We start from the raw sequence: 21,190 nt of genomic DNA on the forward strand, positions 1-21,190 counted from the left end.
TGATGCCTCCAAATGGGGAATCAAGAGAAATGGAGGCCTATGTCCACACGAAGGCTTGTCCATGAGTGTTCATAGCAGCACTATTTATAGTAGCCAAAAGTGGGAACAATCACACGCCATAAACTGATATATGGATAAACAAAAGGTGGTATAGCCATGCTGTGGAATATTATTTGGCAATAAAAAGAAATGAAGTACTGATACATGCTACAACGTGGATGAACCTTGAAAATATTATGCTAAGTGAAAGAATCTAGTCACAAAAGACCACATATTATCTGATCCAATTTAAATATATTTGTATTGATTTCAGAGAGGAAGAGAGGAGAGAGAAAAGCATCAATGATGAGAGAGGATCATTGTTCTGCTGCCTCCTGCAGGCCCCACACTGGGGATCAAGCCCACAACCTGGGCATGGGCCCTGACTAGAAATCGTACCGTGACCTCCTGGATCATAGGTTGACACTCAACCACTGAGCAACACTGGCCGAAATGTTCAGAATAGGCAAAGCCTAGGGCTTGGGAAGGGGCCGACAGGGGTTTGAGGGGTTGGTTAGCAGGACAGGGTTTCTTTTTGACGCAATGGAAATGTTCTAAAGTTGATTGTGGTGATGGTTGCACAACTCTGTGAATATGCTAGAAGGTGTTGAATTGTACAGTAACAAATCGGTAAATTGTAGAGTATGTAAATTAAGTCTCAATGACACTGTTATTAAATGAAAACAACCCTATGCCCTGTGGATACCCAAAAGCTTTCCCTAAATGGCTGTGAGTTGTCATGGGAATGGGACTTTTATCCCCAGGGTCTCCTGTGATGTCAGATCTTGATCCAAGAATTCTGGCTGGTCCCACAACACAAGGACCCAGAAATGGAACTCAGCCCTTTTCCGGAAGTTCCATTCCTCCAGTCCTCCTTGCCTCTTAGCAAGTAAGTGTTCATGGCTTCATTGTAGATGGGGCCGAGGAGACAGGAGGGATGGCGTTAAAGAAGGGCAGCAGCTTTCAAAGCAACATCCAGTATCCTGGATGCTCTTCACCCATTTTTAACTGGGGGCTTCTCAGCCTTTCACCCCCCTCCCCAGGTCACGCAGGCTCTCTCTCCAGCAACTCCCCTTCCCTTCCTGTCTGGAGCACACCGGACTCTTCCCTAGCCTCTCTCAGGCAGAGCTGGTGAGCGTCAGACGAATCTTTTGTGGCCTGGAGCCCATCCTCCACCCAAGAAATGTATCAAGATATTTCCTAACAAAGATAAATATCTTCCGAAGAGAAATTCTGCTGCCAGCTGTTAGAAGACACGGATGTGGCGAGGCTTTCTTGTCTGTTTTTAAAGTGGAGAGAAAAATTTAACGAACCTCCTGTACCCATCATCCCAGCTTGAACCAGTAGCAGTGCTTTGCCAATCTTGTTTGCACATAAGAGAAACTCTTCACCTCCATTACTTTTCATTTGGGGGCTTTTAAAACACAAATACTAATGCTCCTGTCAGAACAAGACAGAACACAGGCTTGACAATCTGTTCTTTCCCAGCGCTAGGAAGCCAGGGAGAGGGATGGAGCGGAGCCGGCGGGGGCTCAGGGTGGCGCGGTTGGCTCAGGTGTATGGAACCTTCAGGATGGGGGGGGGCGGAGCGGGGGAAGAGGGGTGCATGGGCGTGATGCGGGGGGCAGGGGTCCCAGGGCGGTGCCGCGAACGGGGCTAGAATGCAGTGTCGGACGTGGTGTCCTGCGGCGCCGCCTCGCGGGAGTAGAACTCATCGACCACGCTCTGCGGGATGCGCTTCAGCATCTCCTTGGGGAAGATGCGCAACAGCTTCCAGCCCAGGTCCAGCGACTCGAACACCGAGCGGTTCTCGTAGGGGCCTAGGGGCAGAGCACGAGTGTCAGGGTGTGCGTGTGTGTGTGTGTGTGTGTGTGTGGTGTGTGTGTGTGTGTGTGGTGTGTGTGTGGTGTGTGTGTGTGGTGTGTGTGAGGTGTGTGTGTGTGTGTGGTGTGTGAAGTGTGTGTGTGTGTGTGGTGTGTGCGTGTGGTGTGTGTGAGGTGTGTGTGTGTGTGTGTGGTGTGTGAAGTGTGTGTGTGTGTGTGGTGTGTGCGTGTGGTGTGTGTGAGGTGTGTGTGTGTGTGTGGTGTGTGAAGTGTGTGTGTGTGTGTGGTGTGTGCGTGTGGTGTGTGTGAGGTGTGTGTGTGTGTGTGTGGTGTGTGAAGTGTGTGTGTGTGTGGTGTGTGCGTGTGGTGTGTGTGAGGTGTGTGTGTGTGTGTGGTGTGTGTGTGGTGTGTGTGTGTGGTGTGTGTGAGGTGTGTGTGTGTGTGTGTGGTGTGTGAAGTGTGTGTGTGTGTGTGGTGTGTGCGTGGTGTGTGCGTGTGTATGTGTGGTGTGTATGTGTGATGTGTGTGTGTGTGTGATGTGTGTGTGTGGTGTGTGTGAGGTGTGTGTGGTGTGTGTGTGTATCGGGGTGTGTGTGTGGTGTGTGTGTGGTGTGTGAAGTGTGTGCGTGTGTGTGTGTATGGTGTGTGCGTGGTGTGTGCGTGGTGTGTGCGTGTGTATGTGTGATGTGTGTGTGTAGTGTGTATGTGTGATGTGTGTGTGTATGTGGTGTGTGTGTGGTGTGTGCATGGTGTGTGCGTGTGTATGTGTGATGTGTGTGTGGTGTGTGTGTGTGTGTGTCGGGGTAAGGGGGTTACTGCCTGAGCGCCCCAAGCGCCTCACCCTGGTTGATGAAATTCTTTTCGAACTTCTGCAGGAATTCCAGGTAGAGCAGGTCCTCGGAAGTGAGCGCCTCTTCCCCCACCACGGCCTTCATGGCCTGCACATCCTTGCCGATGGCGTAGCAGGCGTACTGGGGAGGGCAGAGGGGGCGCGGTCACCGTAGGCTCATCCCCTGAGCCCCACGGCCTCCGATGAGGGGTTTTGCCAGGAGAACAGCTCCTGGTCTGGATGGGTCTCAGCCCTTCAGCATCTGAAACCAGCCCCGCCTCCCCCCACCCGCCCCACCTCCACCTCCTGGAGCCCCTGGGCCCCCTCCTTCCTACCAGCTGGTTAGAGACATCGCCATGGTCCTTTCTTGTCATGCCCTCACCAATGGCGGACTTCATCAGTCGCGACAGGGAAGGGAGCACGTTGATGGGGGGGTAGATCTGGGGGCGCAGAAGGTGTGGCAGAAGGCAAGGTCCAGACTTTCCCTCCTTCCCACCCTGCTATTCCCCCCCCCCCCCCCCCCGGCTGTCAGGGGTCCTCCTTCATCCTACAGAGAAGTGGGTCGCACCGCCCTCCTTCATCTCTCACAAACTCTAGGGCTTGAGTGTGTGGGTGTCGACATGTGAAGGGGGGAGATGACATGATATCAGTTAATGAAAGCCTCACTATTTCAAAACGTTTGATTGTTGGATGAAACCAGGTTGAAGCTTACGTTAGTAGCTACAAAGAAAGAACCTGCCCAGCAAAGAGGAAAAAGCCGTAGGCGTTGTTGCCTTGAACACCTTTGCTAACCCACTGGCACATTATCTACCACCTACTCATGCCCGTTACCCATTGTTTTCTGTTCGGGAAAGGGAAGAGAGGGGTACTTCTTTAGTATCTACTATCTGCTAGGTGCTTTCTGTTTGCCAACGTATTTTATCTTCCAAAATGCAACTGTGTGATGAGTATTATTATTCCCATCTTAGAGAAGAGGAGGCCTGGATCAGCGAGGTGAAATCATTTTCTCAGGCTCCCGGAGCCAGGTAGGCTGGAGTCTACCCAGACCTGCCTCCGTCCCTGAACCAGGCTTCCCGGGGTCACCTGTGTGGGGCTAGCCTTGCCTGGCTTCTCCTCATTCAGAGACACGAGGCACAGGAGCGGGTGGAGGAGCAGAGGCGGCTGGGGAGGGGACAGTACCTGTCTGTTATGAAGCTGTCTGTCCACGTAGATCTGCCCCTCTGTGATGAAGCCGGTCAGGTCTGGGATCGGGTGGGTGATATCTACGAGGACACTCACTGGCCTCAGTGCAGATGGGGACCAGGTCTCCACCCACCCAGGGCCACCCGGGTCCTTTCCCATCGTGGGAGTGAAGGAGTAGATGGGGGCAAGGAGAGGACAGTCTCTACCCTACGGAGGAACAGAACGACTGCACATCTGGGCAAGGAAGCACATCTGGGCCCTTGAAGAGTGGGGTGGGCAGGGAGGGCAGGGGGCTGCGGAGAGCAGTGGGCCGGGGGAGGCTCACCGTCATTGGGCATGGTGAGGATGGGGATCTGAGTGATGGACCCGCCCCGGCCCGACACACGGCCCGCCCGCTCGTAGATGGTGGCCAGGTCTGTGTACATGTATCCGGGAAAGCCCCGGCGCCCCGGCACCTCCTCTCTGGCAGCTGAGACCTGCGACATCCATGGGCATGGGGATAAGAAGGGGGTGAGAGGCTGAGACAAGGAATGGTGACTGGAGGTCAGTGACTACGGGAGATGGACTGGGGGCCGGCCTGGGTGGGCCAGCTCCGGGGTGCAGGGGCTGGGATGAACCTGATCCCCCTCACCAGCCACCTCACCTCCCGCAAGGCCTCGGCGTAGGAGCTCATGTCGGTGAGTATGACCAGCACGTGCTTCTCGCACTGGTAGGCGAGGAATTCAGCAGCGGTCAGTGCCAGGCGAGGGGTGATGATCCTCTCGATGCTGGAGACACGGTCAGGGTTGGAGTGCCTGTGCTCTGTGTAGCTCCAGTACCGAGGGGGGAGGGCACTGGGAGCTGGGACTGGGCAGAGCAGCCGAGGCGTGGACGCCACCAGCCCCTCTCCCAGCCCCCAGGTCAGGGCCGTCCCTCTACCAGGTCCCACACTCTCGGCCCGTGGTCCAAGGCCGGAAAGAAACAGAGGCTGGGCAGGCGGGGAGCTGGGTGCGAGTGGGACAGGCAGGCCCAGGAGTATCTGAGGAGGATGACAGTGCCCCGTTTCTGTGGCCTGAAGGTGAGAGGCTCTGGCATACCAGAGGGAGGCCTCTGCTTTAGCTCCCTCTTCCCCTGGGGCACCCGCCCTGGGGTCAGCTGGAGCCCTGTCACTGCGTCCTCAGGATCCTTTCCCCACTGGTCCCCCACTGTTCCCGAGCACTTAGTGTGACTGCTGGGCCCTGGCCACCCCTTTCCACTCAGCATTCCTGAGTCCCCGGGGTGGGCGGGCTGGGTGCCTGTGGGTCTCTCCTTTGGTGATGTCATCCCGGCCTGCAGAAGTCTGTCACTGAGTTTTGGGGGAACGCTCAATACCCAGGGCAGTTCATTAGAATTGGTTTTTTCCCACCCACTTGACCCCCACTTTAAACTCACATTTTCTAAACTGTAAAATAGCAGGTTTTTCTAAACAAATGGTTTAGGGCAACATCTCATTAGTGCTGACTTTTTGGAAGGATGAGGAGCCCTGACTTGGGACGGAGGTTGATCGCAGGCTGTGGGAGGAGCAGAGGGACTGCAGGCAGCAGGCAGGGTGCTGGTCCCGCTCCCTCTGTCTCTTCCCGAGTGATTCCTACCCCTTACCAGCCTCAGGTTCCCCCTCTGCACAACAAGGGGTGGTTCTCCCAGCCCTGGCCCCTGGCTGTAGCTCGGGGGAACCCCTGAGCCCCTGGACTCTGGGTCCTGGAAGGGGACAGGCCTGCTGCCTCCGGGCAGGCGGCCCCAGGAGAGGACTCACGTGGGGTCGTTGGCCAAGTTCAGGAAGAGGCAGACGTTCCCCATGGTCCCATTCTGCTCGAAGTCGGACTTGAAGAACCTCGCTGTCTCCATGTTCACCTGAACACACAACAGGGAGGGCTGGGTCCTGTCTCTTCTCCGTGAAGCCTATGGACTGACTGTCTAACCGTCACTGGGGTGGCCCTGGGGTCGAGGGGGCAGAGCTGGTTCGCTGCCCAGTCCTGGGTAGAGTCCCATCAGACCCCAGAGTGTCGGACTTCTCCAGGGTGAGCTCTGCTCAGGACCGTCCCGCCTTCCTTGGCCAGCTGCTCCCCATTAACTTCCTGCCCACCCCCCACCCCCGGGCCTTTGTATCTGCCTCCCAAAGCTGTCTTGTCTCCCCAAATTCCCTTGTGAACTCATCTTATAGCTGCCATGGCCTTTGGGGTGCCCTGAGGGACACGTGGCCCTAGTCACCGAGCCCACCGCACCCCTTCAGTCACGCTCTTGCCTCTCCCACCTACAGGCCCAGACGCTGACGGCTTCTCTCAGAGGAGGAGTGTGCCTCTGCCATCAGACCAGGCCACGCCAGGGGCCCGGGGAGACTGGGCTGCCCGCCCACAGCTTCCAGAGCTTGCCACCCGCCAGCCCCTCTTACCCCCATGGCTGCAAAGACGATGGCAAAGTTGTCGTCGTGATAATCCACCACGGCCTTGGATTTCTTCACTAGCCCGGCCTGGCGGCAGATCTGGGCAGCGATCTGGGGTGGGGGGGTTAGGAGGACAGACGTCAGAGCCCTCCGCACAGACTGCCATTGAGGAGGATGGACAGTCCCCAGTCTGTCCTCCTGCCAGGACTTCACTGGGAGGGACCCCCAGAGATGAAAGGCTACCCCAGGCCCTACAGCTTTTCCCATGGGAGACACTGCCCTGCTCTGCGGCTACTAAAGGGCTGAGGGCGCCTGTCAGGAGGGGCAGGCGGAATGCCAGTGCTGAAGAGCAAGGGCCCCAGCCTGGGTGTGGGGCAGCCTGGCCTTCAGACCCCTGCGCCTCCCCCACCAGCCCCCCACCAGCCTGCTGGGGCTTATCTGGGCACAGAGCTGCCCCGGCCGCGGGGTGAGGGGCCAGCAGCCACACAGACCAGACGGGTGTGTAGGTGGAGGACAGGGGTGCTGTGCCCTCTGGCCGCTCAGACAGTTCGAGGGTGAGCTGGGGCACAGCCAGGAGTGTCAGGTGAGGTGGTCAGGGCAGGAGCATCTGGAGCCCTGTCACCCCAGCTGCCACTCTTGGTGGCAGAGGCGAGGCAGGAACCTGCACGGGGGGCTTGCGGTGGCCGTGGGGCTGGCATGAGAGAGGCTCACTCGGTGCATGGAGTAAAGCCCATGACAAGGCCCCGTGGGTAGAGCTGACCGCTGAGCAGGGCTGTCACCACGGGGCTACCCAGGGGCTCTCTCATGAGCCAGGGAGCGCCCCACTCACTTGGGCAGAGGTTTGGAGACCTGCTTGGGCACGACGAGGAGTCCTGTGCAGACCTGAGTTGCCCGAGGACAACTGCCAGTCTGGATGCCGAGGACCCCAGCTCAGCTGACCCCTGCCCGCTCAGCCCACCTGCTATCGCCCGCCTCTGCCCTGTCCCTTGTCCTTGGTGGTGCCCGGGGGCTCCCACAGGCCTTACCTCATTGTGGGGGAGCCCAGCTGCTGAGAAGATGGGAATCTTCTGGCCACGGGCAATGCTGTTCATGACGTCGATGGGAGAGATGCCCGTCTGGATCATCTCCTCAGGGTAGATGCGGTCGTAGGGGTTGATGGGCTGGCCTGGGAGACGGCAACCATGGACCATGCTCAATGGTTCAAGTCCTCCCTCGCCCTCCCCAGCCCTCCTCCACCTCCAGAGCAGCACTGTGGACAGAATTCCCTGCTATGATGGACATGGGCTCTACGGCACCTCCTCATCGGGTAGCTACTGAGCACCTGAAATGTGGTTTGTTTTTCTTTTATTGAATGAATTCGTTTAAGTAGCCCCATGCCCAGTGCCCCCTTTGGACAGTGCTGCCCTGGGGCCCTGGAAGCCTCGGGGGGCGGGAGCTCAGGCTGAGGGCCCCGTGGTCAGAGCCAGGCCCTCCTCCGGACGTACAGGTGCTATGCAGGGTTAGGGCGACCTGAGGGTGGGCTCAGAGACCTCCTGTTTGAGTGGGTGTGTGTTCTGTGCTCTGCCTCCCACTTGCTGAGTGGCCTTGAGCCAGCCAAGAGGTCCTCCCTCATATCCTCAGCAAACTGATGTGATAGGGCTGGAGGGCTCAAGACGGCCTCCCTTGGAATGGGGGAGAGCTTGGGGGGGGGGCTGAGTCTGCTTGTGCAGCCGCCCCAGCCAGTTCTGAGGGTTGGGACAGGGAACCGGCAGGCAGGAGAGTGGTCGTGGGGCACCTGTGGAACCTGCACAGCAATGAGGCATCTACGGACTGGACATGGAGTGCTGACGGCAGTACTCAGGCTGTGTGGCCCTGGGGGGACAGAGGGCCCTTGCTGCTCTCCTATCACACATGATTGGCCATTAGTCTGATCAGCCCTGGAGTTGAGCCCTGGCCTGTGTCTGGTGCAGAACTTTCAAGGACGAGCTGGCAGAGGTGATGACTGGGGGTGGGGAAGGGGGTTGAGGGCTAGATCCCAAAAGCCCTGTAGAACTTCCGGTCACTCACCATTGATATCGAGGAAGTCCTCCGCCATGACCATCGGTCCCTTGTCAATGGGTTTGCCAGAACCATTGAAAATCCGACCTGGGGGTAGGCAGGGGGTATTGGAGAATGCTCAGGCCAGCCCTGGGTCTCGCACTGCTGCCCACCTCCCACACCACCACCAGCTCCCACCTGCCCCCCACATGCCAAGTACTCTGTCTCCTTCCCCCTCAACCCTCGGTTACCCCCAGAGAGCTGGCTACAGTGACTGTCCCTTGGGAGTCTTCCTTTTTTTCCTGGAAACCTTTATAGGCGAGGCCTTGGCCCAGAACAACCACTCTAATGGGGTGATTTTGGGGGTTGGGGAGAGGAGAGGGCCAGGTGGAGCAGATCTTGGGAGAAAATTAGGGGCTGTGCAGTCCACTTCAGGCTGACCCACATAGAAGGCTACCTACGATGCCTCTAGTTTATTGAGGCTGCCTTCCTCATTCACGGAACACCTGCTGTAGTCAGGCCCTGAGCTGGGGGCGAGGGTCAAAGAGAGAAGAAGACATGACCCCTGGCCTCAGAGAGCTCACAGGCGAGGCAGACATGTGCACAGGCAGTGACAATGCGGTGTGCTAAATGCTTGGTGGAGACGCTGGATCGCAGGACAGATGAGCATACCCACCCCTGTCCCACCCCCACCCTCACCCCCACCCCCACCCCCACCCCTCACCCAGCATGTCCTCTGACACCGGAGACCGTAGGATGTCCCCTGTGAATTCGCAGGTGGTCTTCCGAGCATCAATCCCAGAGGTCCCTTCAAACACCTATGGGACAAGAAAGAGGTTAGTGACTCTAATAAGGGGCTTGCTAGAGAGAAGGGCCCCCATTCTCCCATGTATGCCCAGCTCTGAGCAAGGCACTCGCAGGAAAATGGGGCACTCCCTGCCTTTGGAGCTTATCAGATAATATGGGACCTTTGTGGATTTATTCATTTATTCACCCAGCCAGCATCTCATTGGCACCACTTACCTGAACAATTGCCTTGCTCCCCGACACCTCAAGCACCTGCCCACTCCTCTGAGTCCCATCTGGGAGGGTGAAGTTGACGATCTCAGCATACTGGGCGAACTGGCAGGAAGGGAGAGCAGCCCAGAACAACACTGAGACCAGAGGTCAAGTCCCGGCCCCCTCCCAGTCCTCCTCGATCAAGTCCCAAGCTTCTATCCCCCCTGCTGTGCTCAGACACAAACATGAGAGACCGAAAGTGGCAAGTTTGAACTCTTTTCTGCAGGCAGTATACCTGAATGGGTAGAAGCACCAACTTCAGAGTTGGAAGACTAGTTCTAATGGAAGCTCTGATGCTCAGGAGCTGTGTCGCCTTGGGGAGTTATATAATCTCTCTGAGCCTTAGTTTTCTCATCTTTAAAATGGGGATAATAATAATAATAGCTACTTCACAGGGCTGCGATGGGGAGAAAAAGAGATAACATATGTAAAGCCGTTAATTGGCCCTCAGCACCTCATAACAGCTCAATACAATTTAGTAGCGATGGTGGCTGTTTAGGTCTTTTGGATGGTCCAGTTGCCCCTGGAGACGAATGGAACGCACCGTGCTCACTCCAGGACCCAGGTTCCCGATCGTTACCCGTGTCTAGAGGAAGCTATGAGCTGGGCCAGGGAGACTGGGCTGGGCCCCTCCACACTGACGCTGGTCCCAGCTCTCATCTGCACCAAGAGAGCTAAGTCCTGTCCCCACACTTTCTTCCCCAGGGAAATGCTGGGGAGAACGCACAGCATTGTCTGGGCTCCCTCAGCTGGCTTCCCAGATGCTCATTTACTTCGGGGAGTGAGTTATCATCTTAAGCCAATAAAAATAAATGGTAGAAAGACAACACCCCTCTCTACAAAGTTTCTAATATTCTGGAAAATCAAAGTACTTTTCTAAATACTCCTTGGACATTAGAGGAAATAAAACGAATGACAGGTGAAATGGAAAAGACTAAAAAGGCATCGCGTTGTGTCATGACCCACAGGACACATCAAGCTGCACCGTGTTTTCTGATCATCCTCAGAGGAAGATAGAAATCAGTAACAAGACAGACAAACTTCATACTTTTGGGGACTTAAAGGCATTCTAAATATAGAAGAATTTGAAAACATTTAGTACTAAACAATAATGAAAACCTATATATATCAACATAAGTGATGCTTGTAAAGATTTATGCTTATAATAAAAAATTTTAAAAGCAAACATGAAAATAAACACAAAGTAAAAATAATAAAAACAAAGTTGGGATTATTCTAGGAATTCAAAATTAGTCTAATTTTATTTTATTTTATTTTATTTATTTATTTTTTTAAATATATTTTATTGATTTTTTACAGAAAGGAAGGTTGAGAGATAGAGAGTTAGAAACATCGATGAGAGAGAAACATCGATCAGCTGCCTCCTGCACATCTCCCACTGGGGATATGCCCGCAACCCAGGTACATGCCCTTGACCGGAATCGAACCTGGGACCTTTCAGTCCGCAGGCCGACGCTCTATCCACTGAGCCAAACCGGTTTCGGCTAAAATTAGTCTAATTTTAGAAAGTCTATTCATGCAATTTCTTTATTAGTGGATAAAAAGGTTGTAAAAACTTGTGGTCATCTCAAACATTTTTTTGTTAAAGTTAATAAACCTCAAACCTATCCATGATTAAAAACAAAAGGCAAGAACAGGGGTTGGGAGGTCAAATATATGGTGATGAAAGGAAACTAGACTTTGGGTTGTGAACACATAATACAATATACTAATGATGCATCATAGAATTGTACACCTGAAATTTATATAATGTATTAACCAATGTTGCCCCAATAAAAAATTTTAAATATAAGAACAAAACTACTCTATAAAACAGAGAATAGCCTTAACTGGTTTGGCTCAGTGGATGGAGCATCGGCCTGCAGACTGAAAGGTCCCAGGTTCGATTCCTGTCAAGGGCATGTACCTTGGTTGCGGGCACATCCCCAGTAGGAGGTGTGCAGGAGGCAGCTGATCAATGTTTCTCTCCCATTGATGTTTCTAACTCTCCATCCCTCTCCCTTCCTCTCTGTAAAAAATCAATAAAATATATTTAAAAACAAACAAACAAACAAAAAAAACAGAGAATAAAAGGGAAATTCCTTAACCCCCAAAAGTATCCCCCAAAACCAACTGAAAATATTATACTCAATGGTATAACGTATAAACATCCATTAAAATTGGGAGCAAGACAACAACGCCTGCTGCCATCATTCTGTCCAGTGTGCACTGGAAGAACTAGACAGAGTAATAAGATAAACAGAAAATAAAGATTAGAAGGAAACAAAACGGCAAAATGAAAACCCCAAATCCTAAACTGATAAAGAGCATAGCCCCCCAAACACTGTAGACCAATTTCTTATATAGATGCAGAAATGATAAATTGTTACTCAGTAAATCAATCAGTGTATTAAATAAATTACAAGTAAGGTTCTTTCCAAGAATGCAAGCCTAGGTCAATCAACATTAGGGAATTTGCCAACAATTGACAACATAATAATAATAATAATAGTAATAATAATAATAATAATAATAATAATAATAATAATGAGTTTGTCAACATAAGTGAGAAGAAAAACTCCATAGGCTTAGGTAAATAGAAATTTAAAAGGTGTTTGACAAAGTTCGCAGCTGTTTCTAATACAATTTTATGTAAAACAGGAGCGGAAGGCAACTCTTTGAACACGAGACTATTTACCCAAACCAACATCAACATCCTGGTAAACGGTGAAATGCGAAACCCATTTTCATTTCCAATAAAATCAGTAACACAGAGCCGCCTGTATCACTGTTGTTACTTAATTTTTTTGGGGGGGAGGGGAGAGAAACAATCAAACCAAATCAAACCAAACAAAAAGAAAAAGAAAAAAGTATGCCAAAACCATAAATGGAGAATGTACTATTTTTTCTAAGTGATCAGAGGAGGAGACCCTATTCTTCAAAAATGTCAGTCTCTCTGGAAATGTTCCAGATTATAGGAGACGAAACAAACATAATGGCCAATAGCGAGAGACACAAGCTCCCTGACTGGCACATGATGTTATATACTACTAGTAGCTAGAAAAACCCAAGAGGCTGTAGTCAAAACAAAACAAAACGACAACCCCCCGGATCAATAAGAGAATTTGGCTATATGCAAAATAAACATATAAAAATTAAACTCCTTTTCTTCCTTTTCTAGCAACAAGCAGAAGAGGAAACAAAAAAAGCATTCTATCCACAATAGGGATAAAACTCATAAAATATTGGATATAAATGTAACAAGAAAGGTACAAGAAAAATGATAAAACCTTGTAGGACATAAAACAAGCCCTGACTAAATGGAGACATGAAAAAGCGCACATAGCCGCTCCCCCACACGGCCTCCAGGGCGACCTCAACATTAGTGGGTCAAACAGTAACGTCCACTGAGTGTGGAATCTGTTCTCCAGAAACGAGTGGGTCTGATTTCTTTAGTATAGTTGGCTCAGGTTTTTTTATTTTGTTTTGTTTTTTAAAAAAATATTTTTATTGATTTCAGAGAGGAAGAGAGAGAGAGAAAAAAACATGCCTCTATTTGCCAATATATAGCAGGATGTTCACATGGGTTATTTCAATAGGTTGGGGGCAGATAGTTAAAGTTTATGTGTCTTTTCTTTGTTTCACTAGATCCAAGGAGCATTTTTTAAAAATCAAAAAGTAATAAAAATTTGGAACATGTTCAAATGGTTATTCACCATCATTACTATCATTTTGTCCCCTGCTCTTCACAAATTAGTGACCTTAATGGCCAGGGAGGCGGGACGGACGGCTCAATTTGCCAACCGGGTGTGACCAGCGCGGGGTCCACTCCTCCGGGGCACCCCTGCTGCGGTTGAACCTGAGGCGGGAGGGTATGCAGCCCTGATAGTCCCCGGGGGAAGCTCTGGCTTGGCTCCCTCCTCGACCTGTGAAGAAGATGCCTGGAAGGCGACCTGATTGTCCCCCCAACCACCTCTCAGACCCTTTGGAGTGGGGGTTTTGGGGGAGGGGGCTAGGCCGGAGAGGGATGCTCGGAGGTCCGCTGGGCTGCTAACTCCCAGCCGTCTTTGGCTTCTCAGCCACAAGAGGGAGCCCGAGAGCAAGGGCTGTGTGGCCTGGGCCGCCAGTGAATGAGTCCTGGCTCTGTTCCCTCTGCTGCTATCTGCGGAGCTGAAGGTGGGCTGCTCACCTCCGGAGGAAAACTACTGGACGGGACACAGGCCAGAGTGGGCCCCACGGAAATCAGACAACGGGCCCAATAGAAACCAGGCAGCAGGGTGATAAAAAGCCATCCTTTTCATGTGGGTTTCTGTGTGTGTGTGGGGGGGGGGGGGGGGGAGAGTGAAGACGGAGTGGCACAATGTGTGTCCCTGGAAAATGAAATCTGAGAAAAGGAACTTCAAATAGCAGAGAGACCACAGTCACCCAGTGGGAAGAACTGTCAGAACCAGCACACCCAGGCACGGAGGGTGCGGCCTGGACTCCTTCAGGAAGAGAATGCCAGGCTGTGGGCGTTCCTGTGTTGGGTTTCATTTGTAGGGAGTGGCGGTCATAGCCACTGAGTCCGGAGCAGAATTCCATTGAGCAACAGCGAGCGTTTAACGGGAGGAGCACCCGTTTCCCAGCCACCTACTGAGCAAGCCTGATCCTCTCAGCTCTCACTGTGGGTTGCTAAGAGCATTGCAGGGAGTGGGGATGGTACAGGACAACCCGTCCCCTCTGCTGGGGGTTCAACTGAGTCCTCAACCAGCCCTCTAAAGCACAGGGCAGCTGCTGTACACACCCGGAGGATCAGGAAGCTCTTAGGAAGACCGGCAGGAGCCTGCACCTCGGAAAATCAGATGAAACGGTGGGAACGACCCAGAAATTCCACAGGGACATGAACACATACCTTCAAACGTTTGCATACAAGTTCAAGGCCCTTATTCCCTGGGCTAAGAACCTCTGATCTACACAAAATTCTTCCCCCAATATTTTTCTATCTGAGGATGGGAGCAGGAAGTTAATTGCCGGTGTGATTCAATGCGGACGGGAGGTGGCGCTGTAGAGGAGGAATTGTGGCATTTTGCCCAAGCAACTCTAGAACAGGGAAAGGGGTGTGAGACAGTGAAGAGGGGTGCATAAAGGTGCCTTCTGAACTTATAAAACTAACACTACAGACCCCTCTCCTTCCCCTCGCAAGCCCAGGGGCCATCATTCAGTTGTCCTGTTCTTTAAGAGTTCCAGATGTATGCGATCGTCATAGAACCATAGGTCTGGGGAGCTAACTCCAGTGTCCTAGTCCGGCCCACGTTACAGTTGAGGAAACGGGTGTCTGCCTCGGTACTGACTCTTCATGTGGCAGCGGGTCCTACGGGCTGATGGGTATCGCAGGGAGTGTGGTGGAGGTGGGCGAGGGGCAGGAGATGGCACCGATGTTTAATCAGGCACATGAGCGCATCTGCCTTCCAGCCAGAGCTATTGCTGGCTGTTCTCAAGGAGACCAGGAATTACACATTTACCTGATTTGATCCTCACAGCAGCACTATGATCACTTGATAGATGAGGAAACTGGGATTTACAATCCTAGTTCTGTCCATTGGGAGTGGAGCCCAATATTCTGTATTTCTAACAAGTTTGCAGTTGCTGCTGATGCTGCTGATCTAGAACTGACAGGTGGCCAGCAGAAGGGTGAGAGGGGGTCTGGGATTAAAAGTCAAGAAGCCTGAGTCAGACTGTCTGGCCCCAGTGCACACACACATAACTGCTCCCCCACACGGCCTCCAGGGCGTCCCCAACATTAGTGGGTCAAACAGTAATGTCCACTGAACATGGAATCTGTTCTCCAGAAATGAGTGGGTCTGATTTCTTTAGTATAGTTGGCTCAGGTTTTTTTTTGTTTTGTTTTGAATATTTTTGTTGATTTCAGAGAGGGAGAGAGAGAGAGATAGAAACATCAGTGATGAGAGAGAATCATTGATCAGCTGCCTCCTGCACGCCCCCTACTGGGGATCAAGCCCACAACCCGGGCATGTACCCTTGACTGGAATCGAACATGGCACTCTTCAGTCTGTAGGCTGACACTATCTACTGAGCCAAACCAGCTAGGGCTGGCTCAGGTTTTGACAGGTCCATATTTAGTCATGCTAAAACTTATTTATTCATTCATGTCATTCACTTACTCCCCCATCCTTTGAACATGCTGAGTTCCTACGATGGGCAGTGAGGGGCTCTGGGAGCTCAGGATTAATAAAACACCATCCATGCCCAACAGGAGGGCACAGTGGGGGGAAGTGGACAGGGAGGTAACATGTTGCCAGGTGGTGGCCAAATGCCCCAGTGGATGGGACACTGACAATGAGGCGGTACACAGAGCTGAGGAAGTTACATGTGGCTGTTCTAATGCTGAAGAAAGAGGCACAATAGCCTGGATTCCCCAGCTCGTTGGCGATAGAAGCAGGTCCCCCAAGGCCTAGAGTGGGCCCCACTGGAAAGGCAGGAAGGGGAACTTCGGGTGGCTGGGAGAGAGCTGGGGGGGAAGATGTGGGTGTGAGTGGCAGGGGGGCATCTAGGGGCAGGGCAATTTAGAAGAAATTCTGCAAATCCTGCCCAGGGGTCAGGGACTCCCAGGATTTGGCCTTGGTGCCTGGGAAGAGGCGAAGTCTTACCTTGACCTGGTCCAGCACCACCAGGGGCCCATTGACGCTGCACACGGTCCTGTAGGCTGGGGGAGGAATAGTGGGGGAGGGTGTCACATCCACACACACACACGCACACACACACAGACACACACAGACACAGACACACACAGACACACACACATAGACACACACACACATAGACACACACAGAGACACACACACACAGACACACACACACAGACACACACAGAGACACACACACAGACACACACACAGACACACACAGAGAGACACAGACACACACACACACACAGAGACACACACACAGAGACACACACACAGACACACAGAGACACACACAGACACACACACAGAGAGACACACACAGACACACACACAGACACAGACACACACAGACACACACACAGACACACACAGGCATCTTTGGCCTTCCCTTCCCTCCCGCTAAGCACAGCCCATCCCCTCCCTGGCCTGGGCCATCAGGGTCATTAGCTGTGACAGAGCCAGCCACCATTGCTGTAAGGGTCATGCCCCTGCCTGCAGGGCTCCACCGCCTTGGACACCTGCAGGAGCTGGGGGAGGGCCGGGGCCAGGGCAGAGGCCCCTCGGAGTCCTCCCCTCCCAGCCACACAGAGCAGAGGCCTTTCTCATCCCTGAGGCTGCTTCCCCTCCGGCCGGGCCCCTCCTCACCCACTCCCTCCTCTCTGACCCAGTGTTTCCCAAAAGCTCCCTGCCCCCAGCCGTGGCCGATGGCCCTGCCCTGCCCTCCCCAGGACCACACTTCTCTCCCTCACCCCAGGCTGACTGAACCCCGTGTGTGGAGGGGGTGCAGGCATCCGTGAGAAAAACCAGCCAGCACCCCTGCTCTGCCACGAGGCCCTGCCAGGGAGGCTCCCGGAAGCCCCAGGTCCACCAGGTGCCCGCGGGGAGGAGAGACAGCGACAAGGAAGGAGGAAGCGCCCGACAGTGGCTGCAGGGACCCACAAAGGGGAAATGAGCTCCGCTTGCAGAGAGCGGTTGGGTTTCACATCAGAAGACACGTCCTCGCGGCTGTTGGGGCCCCAGTGGGAGCAGCCATGCTGGGCAGCCAGGGAGCCTCCTCTGGCTCCTCGGGGGGCTGGCTGAGGGCCCTGGGGCCCTTCCTCACCCACACCCCTCGGGTACCGGAGACCTTCACTGGGGTCCTTATAAAGCCCCAACGAGACAGCTGGGCTGAAGGAAGTTGGCAGGCAGGATGGGCAGGGTCTGTGAGGTCGCTGGGTCACTCACAGCTGGAAGGACAGCCCAGGGGCCAGTGGTCCAAACACGCTTTTAGCAGACGAGGAGCACAGGGCCCAGGAGGATGAGGAGCCAGCCGGTCACACAGCTCGCTGGTGGCAGAGGAGCGGCTGGGATCCTCTCTTTGTCCTTCTCCTCAGACCACATTGCCTTATGCTTGTAGGCCAGCCCGGCACCGAGCCACCCCCCACCAAGGGAGCTAAAGGGCCCCCCCCCCCCCGCTCACGCCCCCTGGGGGTCAGACTCTTTACTTTTGTTGGATATGAGTTACAGTGGGGCCTTGACTGACGAGTTTTTTGAGATACCAGCTGTCTCTCGGCCGATTTTTTGCATTCAGTTGACAGAGTAATTTGAGCTAACGAGCTCATTCGTCAAGTCCCCACTGTACTTTCACTGAGAATCGAGTTAGGAAAACCCACTGGGTGAGGGTGTTTTTGCCCAGATAACTGCAAGGCTTTCCTGGGTTTAGACAACTAGGAAACGTAAGAACAGGAGGAGGGCACCACCAGGTAAGTCCTTCTTGGGCTTGGGCTTGGGCCCGGAGCAGGGCGGGTACTGAGGCAGGGCGCTGAACCAGAGGGGCGGGGAGGGGCACTTCCTCCACAGGCCTTCCTGAGCCTTTGCAGCCTCTCCCTCCAGCTGCTGGCCCACCCCCTCTCCATTGTCCTAGCTGACACTTTGGGCTGCACTTTGGGCTGCAGGCTGGGGGAGCCCCTCCCTGACCCTGTCTCCCCACCGCCTTCCCTGTCAAAGACTCAGCAGGGGGCTCTGGCAGCCCACTAATTAGGGCGGCCCAGCCACACACCTGCAGAGTCCTGGGAGAGGGCTGCAGCGGGCGCCCAGGCGTGAGGCCAGGGTGGGGGCAAGCCCGGGGCAGCAGGTCCCTCACCTCTTCCCTGATCCTGTTGGAGGGATTAGGGAAGGGGGCAGGGGCTAGAAGCTGAGGGTTCTTAGAATAGCCCAAGACCCTGCTGGGTGGAACTCTCAGTGTAACCTCTCTGGCCTTTCAGTTGAGGAAACCGAGGCAGCCAGTGGTGTGGCACTCAAGCCCCTGGGCACTCTGACCTGGTTCCATCCCACCAGCTAGGCCACCAGCCTGGCCATCATCATTTTTGCTCATGCTGTGCCCCCACCCCTTACCCTATCAGCCTAGCAACTTGTGCCCCATACCACCTCCATGCCACCTCCTCCCCTGGGGAACAACTCTAGCTCTGGGGGTGGCAAAGGGGTCCCTTCTTTCCTGGAGTGTATATGTTGGGGTTCACTCCCCACCCCAACTCCACCTCCCCCCTTCTTTCTGGCCCATTCCCTCCCCAGCCACTGAAGTGCCTCAGGCCACCTCCTCCTCCGGGAAGCCTCCTGGATTCACTCCATCCATTGGCCCGTGAGCCCTGGGGCTGGGAGCCAGCTGCCCTCCTCCTATGCGCCTTCTGTCTCTACACAAAGTTCTCCTGGAAGTGCTTATAGGCCCCGGGTAGAAGGCCAGACTCGGAGGAGGAGTCCGGCTCAGCTTAGGAAGGCAGCAGCTCTGGGTTTTGTACCTACCCATGCCCCTCCCCGCAGGGAGAAACCCCTCGGGCCCTGAGGAGGAAAGGAGGGAATTGGCGAAAGCTGCAGGTGCAGAGCACTTGGGGAACCCTGCCTGCCCTGGGGGTGGGGGCTGTTAAGGTGGGGCTGGGGCTGGCCCTGGATGTACCCTGTGAGGACACTGGTGTGCCGCAAAGCAAAGGTGGTGGCCTTTGTCATTGCAATGACATCGTTGACACAACTGTGGAGCCTGAAGGGGCTCCCCCTGCACTGCCCCGGCCTCTGGGTCAGCTGTTGTGTGTGAACACACTTGTCCGAGTGGGGGCCACACGGAGCAGCACACTTGCAAACCTGGGGTTGCGGGGGAGGTTGCTGCCACCCCTGGATTCCAACCTGGGTCACACTTGACCCGGGCTTGTTGACTATAAACAAGGAACTGACTGAGAGGGATCTGAGGGGGGCAGTGGGGGGAGGGGGGGTGGCGGGGGGGGGGGGAGGGGGGGAGTGCAGCCTGCAGGGTTCCTGGGGGGGTGCATTCCAGGGAGAAGGAAAGCAAAGCATGTAGGTCCGGACTCCAGAACCCACAGCCCACTCGGGACCCCGGGACCCCGCCTGCTCTCCTGGTCCCACGGGGAGGAGGGAGACGGGAGGAGCCTCCCATCACATGGGACTGGATGAGGGTCAGCGGACTCCTCTCAGGTCTCCAGGCCTGGGCTCTGGACCCAAAAGGGGCCCAGCCGCTGCATATTTCTGGGCCTTGGGGACCCCCTCAGCCCTGGGGAGGATCTGGGCCTCCATCCTCTCTGCACCCACACAGGGCAGAGCTGGCAGGACATCTGGATCAACCTTACACCACTCCTCTCAGCAGCTCCTCAGCTGAACGTACTCCACCCTCAGTGCCTGCTGGGGCCTAAGGAGGTGCCTCACCCCCCTGGACTCCTCCTGGGGCCTTGGGGCTCCACTCCCAAACGCAGACTGGGCTCCAAGCTGCCTCTCAGGCCACTCCTCCCCCCATCCGATGTGTAACTGGAGAGGAGGGAGGTGGCTGTGCTACACCAGCTTCTCCCCAAACACACCCTCTTAGCAGCCTCTGGCTCTGCTCAGCTGGTGCTGGCCAGGCCGGTTTCCTCCAGTGGGCCGGGCTGCTGAGAATTCTAGAATAAGCCTGGGCAGGGAAAGTGACCTTGGACTAGGAGAGATGGCGGGGCAAAGGGCTCCCTTTGGTCCTCAGGCCTCACCGGTTCTCTGCCCCAGACACTTGAACTTGGGCCACTTCTGGAGGACAGGCCCTCAAGCCACTGCACGGCCACGCCCTCTGAAACCTGCAAAGATGCACTCGGGCACACACACCTGTACACCTGGACGCCAGGTGCCCCCTCCCCCGGCCGTACACACACAGACATGGACAGCACCTCAGCACATCTCCCCGTGTTCACCCCGTGAGCATGCACGCTTGAGCATATACACGCACACGTACACACCCTCACCCTGAGTGTACAAGTTGCACACACAGTGTCTCCCTTTCCCACTTTGTCCAAAATGACACAGATACCTGCATTTCTTCACTCTGATCACACACACACTCAAGCTGCCACACACACTCACACATATCCTCACATGAATGAAGGTGAGAACACACAGGCACATGCCTTCCCTGGCTATACACACTGACATCCACCCCAGAACGCACACGCGGCATGCACCCATCGGTGTGACACAGAGTGTCACGTAATTCCCATCCGGAGGGTGCACACCAGCTCTGCATTGCTACACATCCCCCCCCAAGAACATGCGATCACACATTTCCTCATGCTGGGCCTGGATACATACCCCAAATACATGTGTTCACATACACACACACTCTCAGGGGCAGGTGGGTGCTCCCTCTGGACTTGGGGTCTCCATGCAGGTCCAGAGTGATGACGGGGAGCTTCCTGCAATGACTCCCCTGCCCTCCCCTCTGGGGTAACCTGGGCTCAGACCTGCATCTCTCCACCTGCAGAGGTGGCTCCTTGCACAGGCAGCTGATGGTATCACTCCACTGGACCGAAAGCCCCCTAGGCCACTCCCCCCACCCTCTGGTCCTCCTCTTTCTCTGAGGCTAAAAAGCAGTGCCTGAGGACCAACAGCCCACCCCGCGCTCACCCACTGGGGGTCATACTCACTGACACGGGGGTGAGTAATGTAGTTTCGGGTGACCGCCTGCATGTGCTGGCGAGCTGCGCCCAGTTCGCAACCACTGCTGGGGAGCCCCCCAGGCCTGCTGTCTACCTCCATGGCCATGGTGAGGTGTGGGGCTGGAGCGGAGTGCCTGAGCCGAGCCGGCTGCTGCAGGTCCAGCACTCTAGGCCCAGCAGGAGCTGGAGAGAGCCAACCAGCCTGCCTGCCCCGTGGCTAC

The 21,190-nt window shown here is 54.6% G+C and overlaps 1 protein-coding gene across 1 annotated transcript; it reads right to left on the reverse strand.

Annotated features, from left to right (window-relative positions):
- Positions 1-282: 282 nt before the first annotated feature.
- Positions 283-21,190, reverse strand: ATP6V1B1 (ATPase H+ transporting V1 subunit B1). The gene is made up of 14 exons (XM_059659489.1): positions 20,958-21,190; positions 15,994-16,049; positions 9,311-9,409; positions 9,012-9,105; positions 8,318-8,395; positions 7,297-7,436; positions 6,281-6,382; positions 5,645-5,742; positions 4,517-4,640; positions 4,199-4,349; positions 3,871-3,953; positions 3,027-3,131; positions 2,704-2,833; positions 283-1,859 (listed from the first exon to the last, which is right to left on the reverse strand). The coding sequence occupies exons 1-14, from the start codon at positions 21,073-21,075 to the stop codon at positions 1,696-1,698; spliced, it is 1,542 nt and encodes a 513-aa protein (XP_059515472.1). The 5' UTR covers positions 21,076-21,190; the 3' UTR covers positions 283-1,695.

The sequence above is a fragment of the Myotis daubentonii genome, chromosome 12 (assembly GCF_963259705.1).
Source record: "Myotis daubentonii chromosome 12, mMyoDau2.1, whole genome shotgun sequence".
Lineage (NCBI taxonomy): Eukaryota > Metazoa > Chordata > Mammalia > Chiroptera > Vespertilionidae > Myotis > Myotis daubentonii.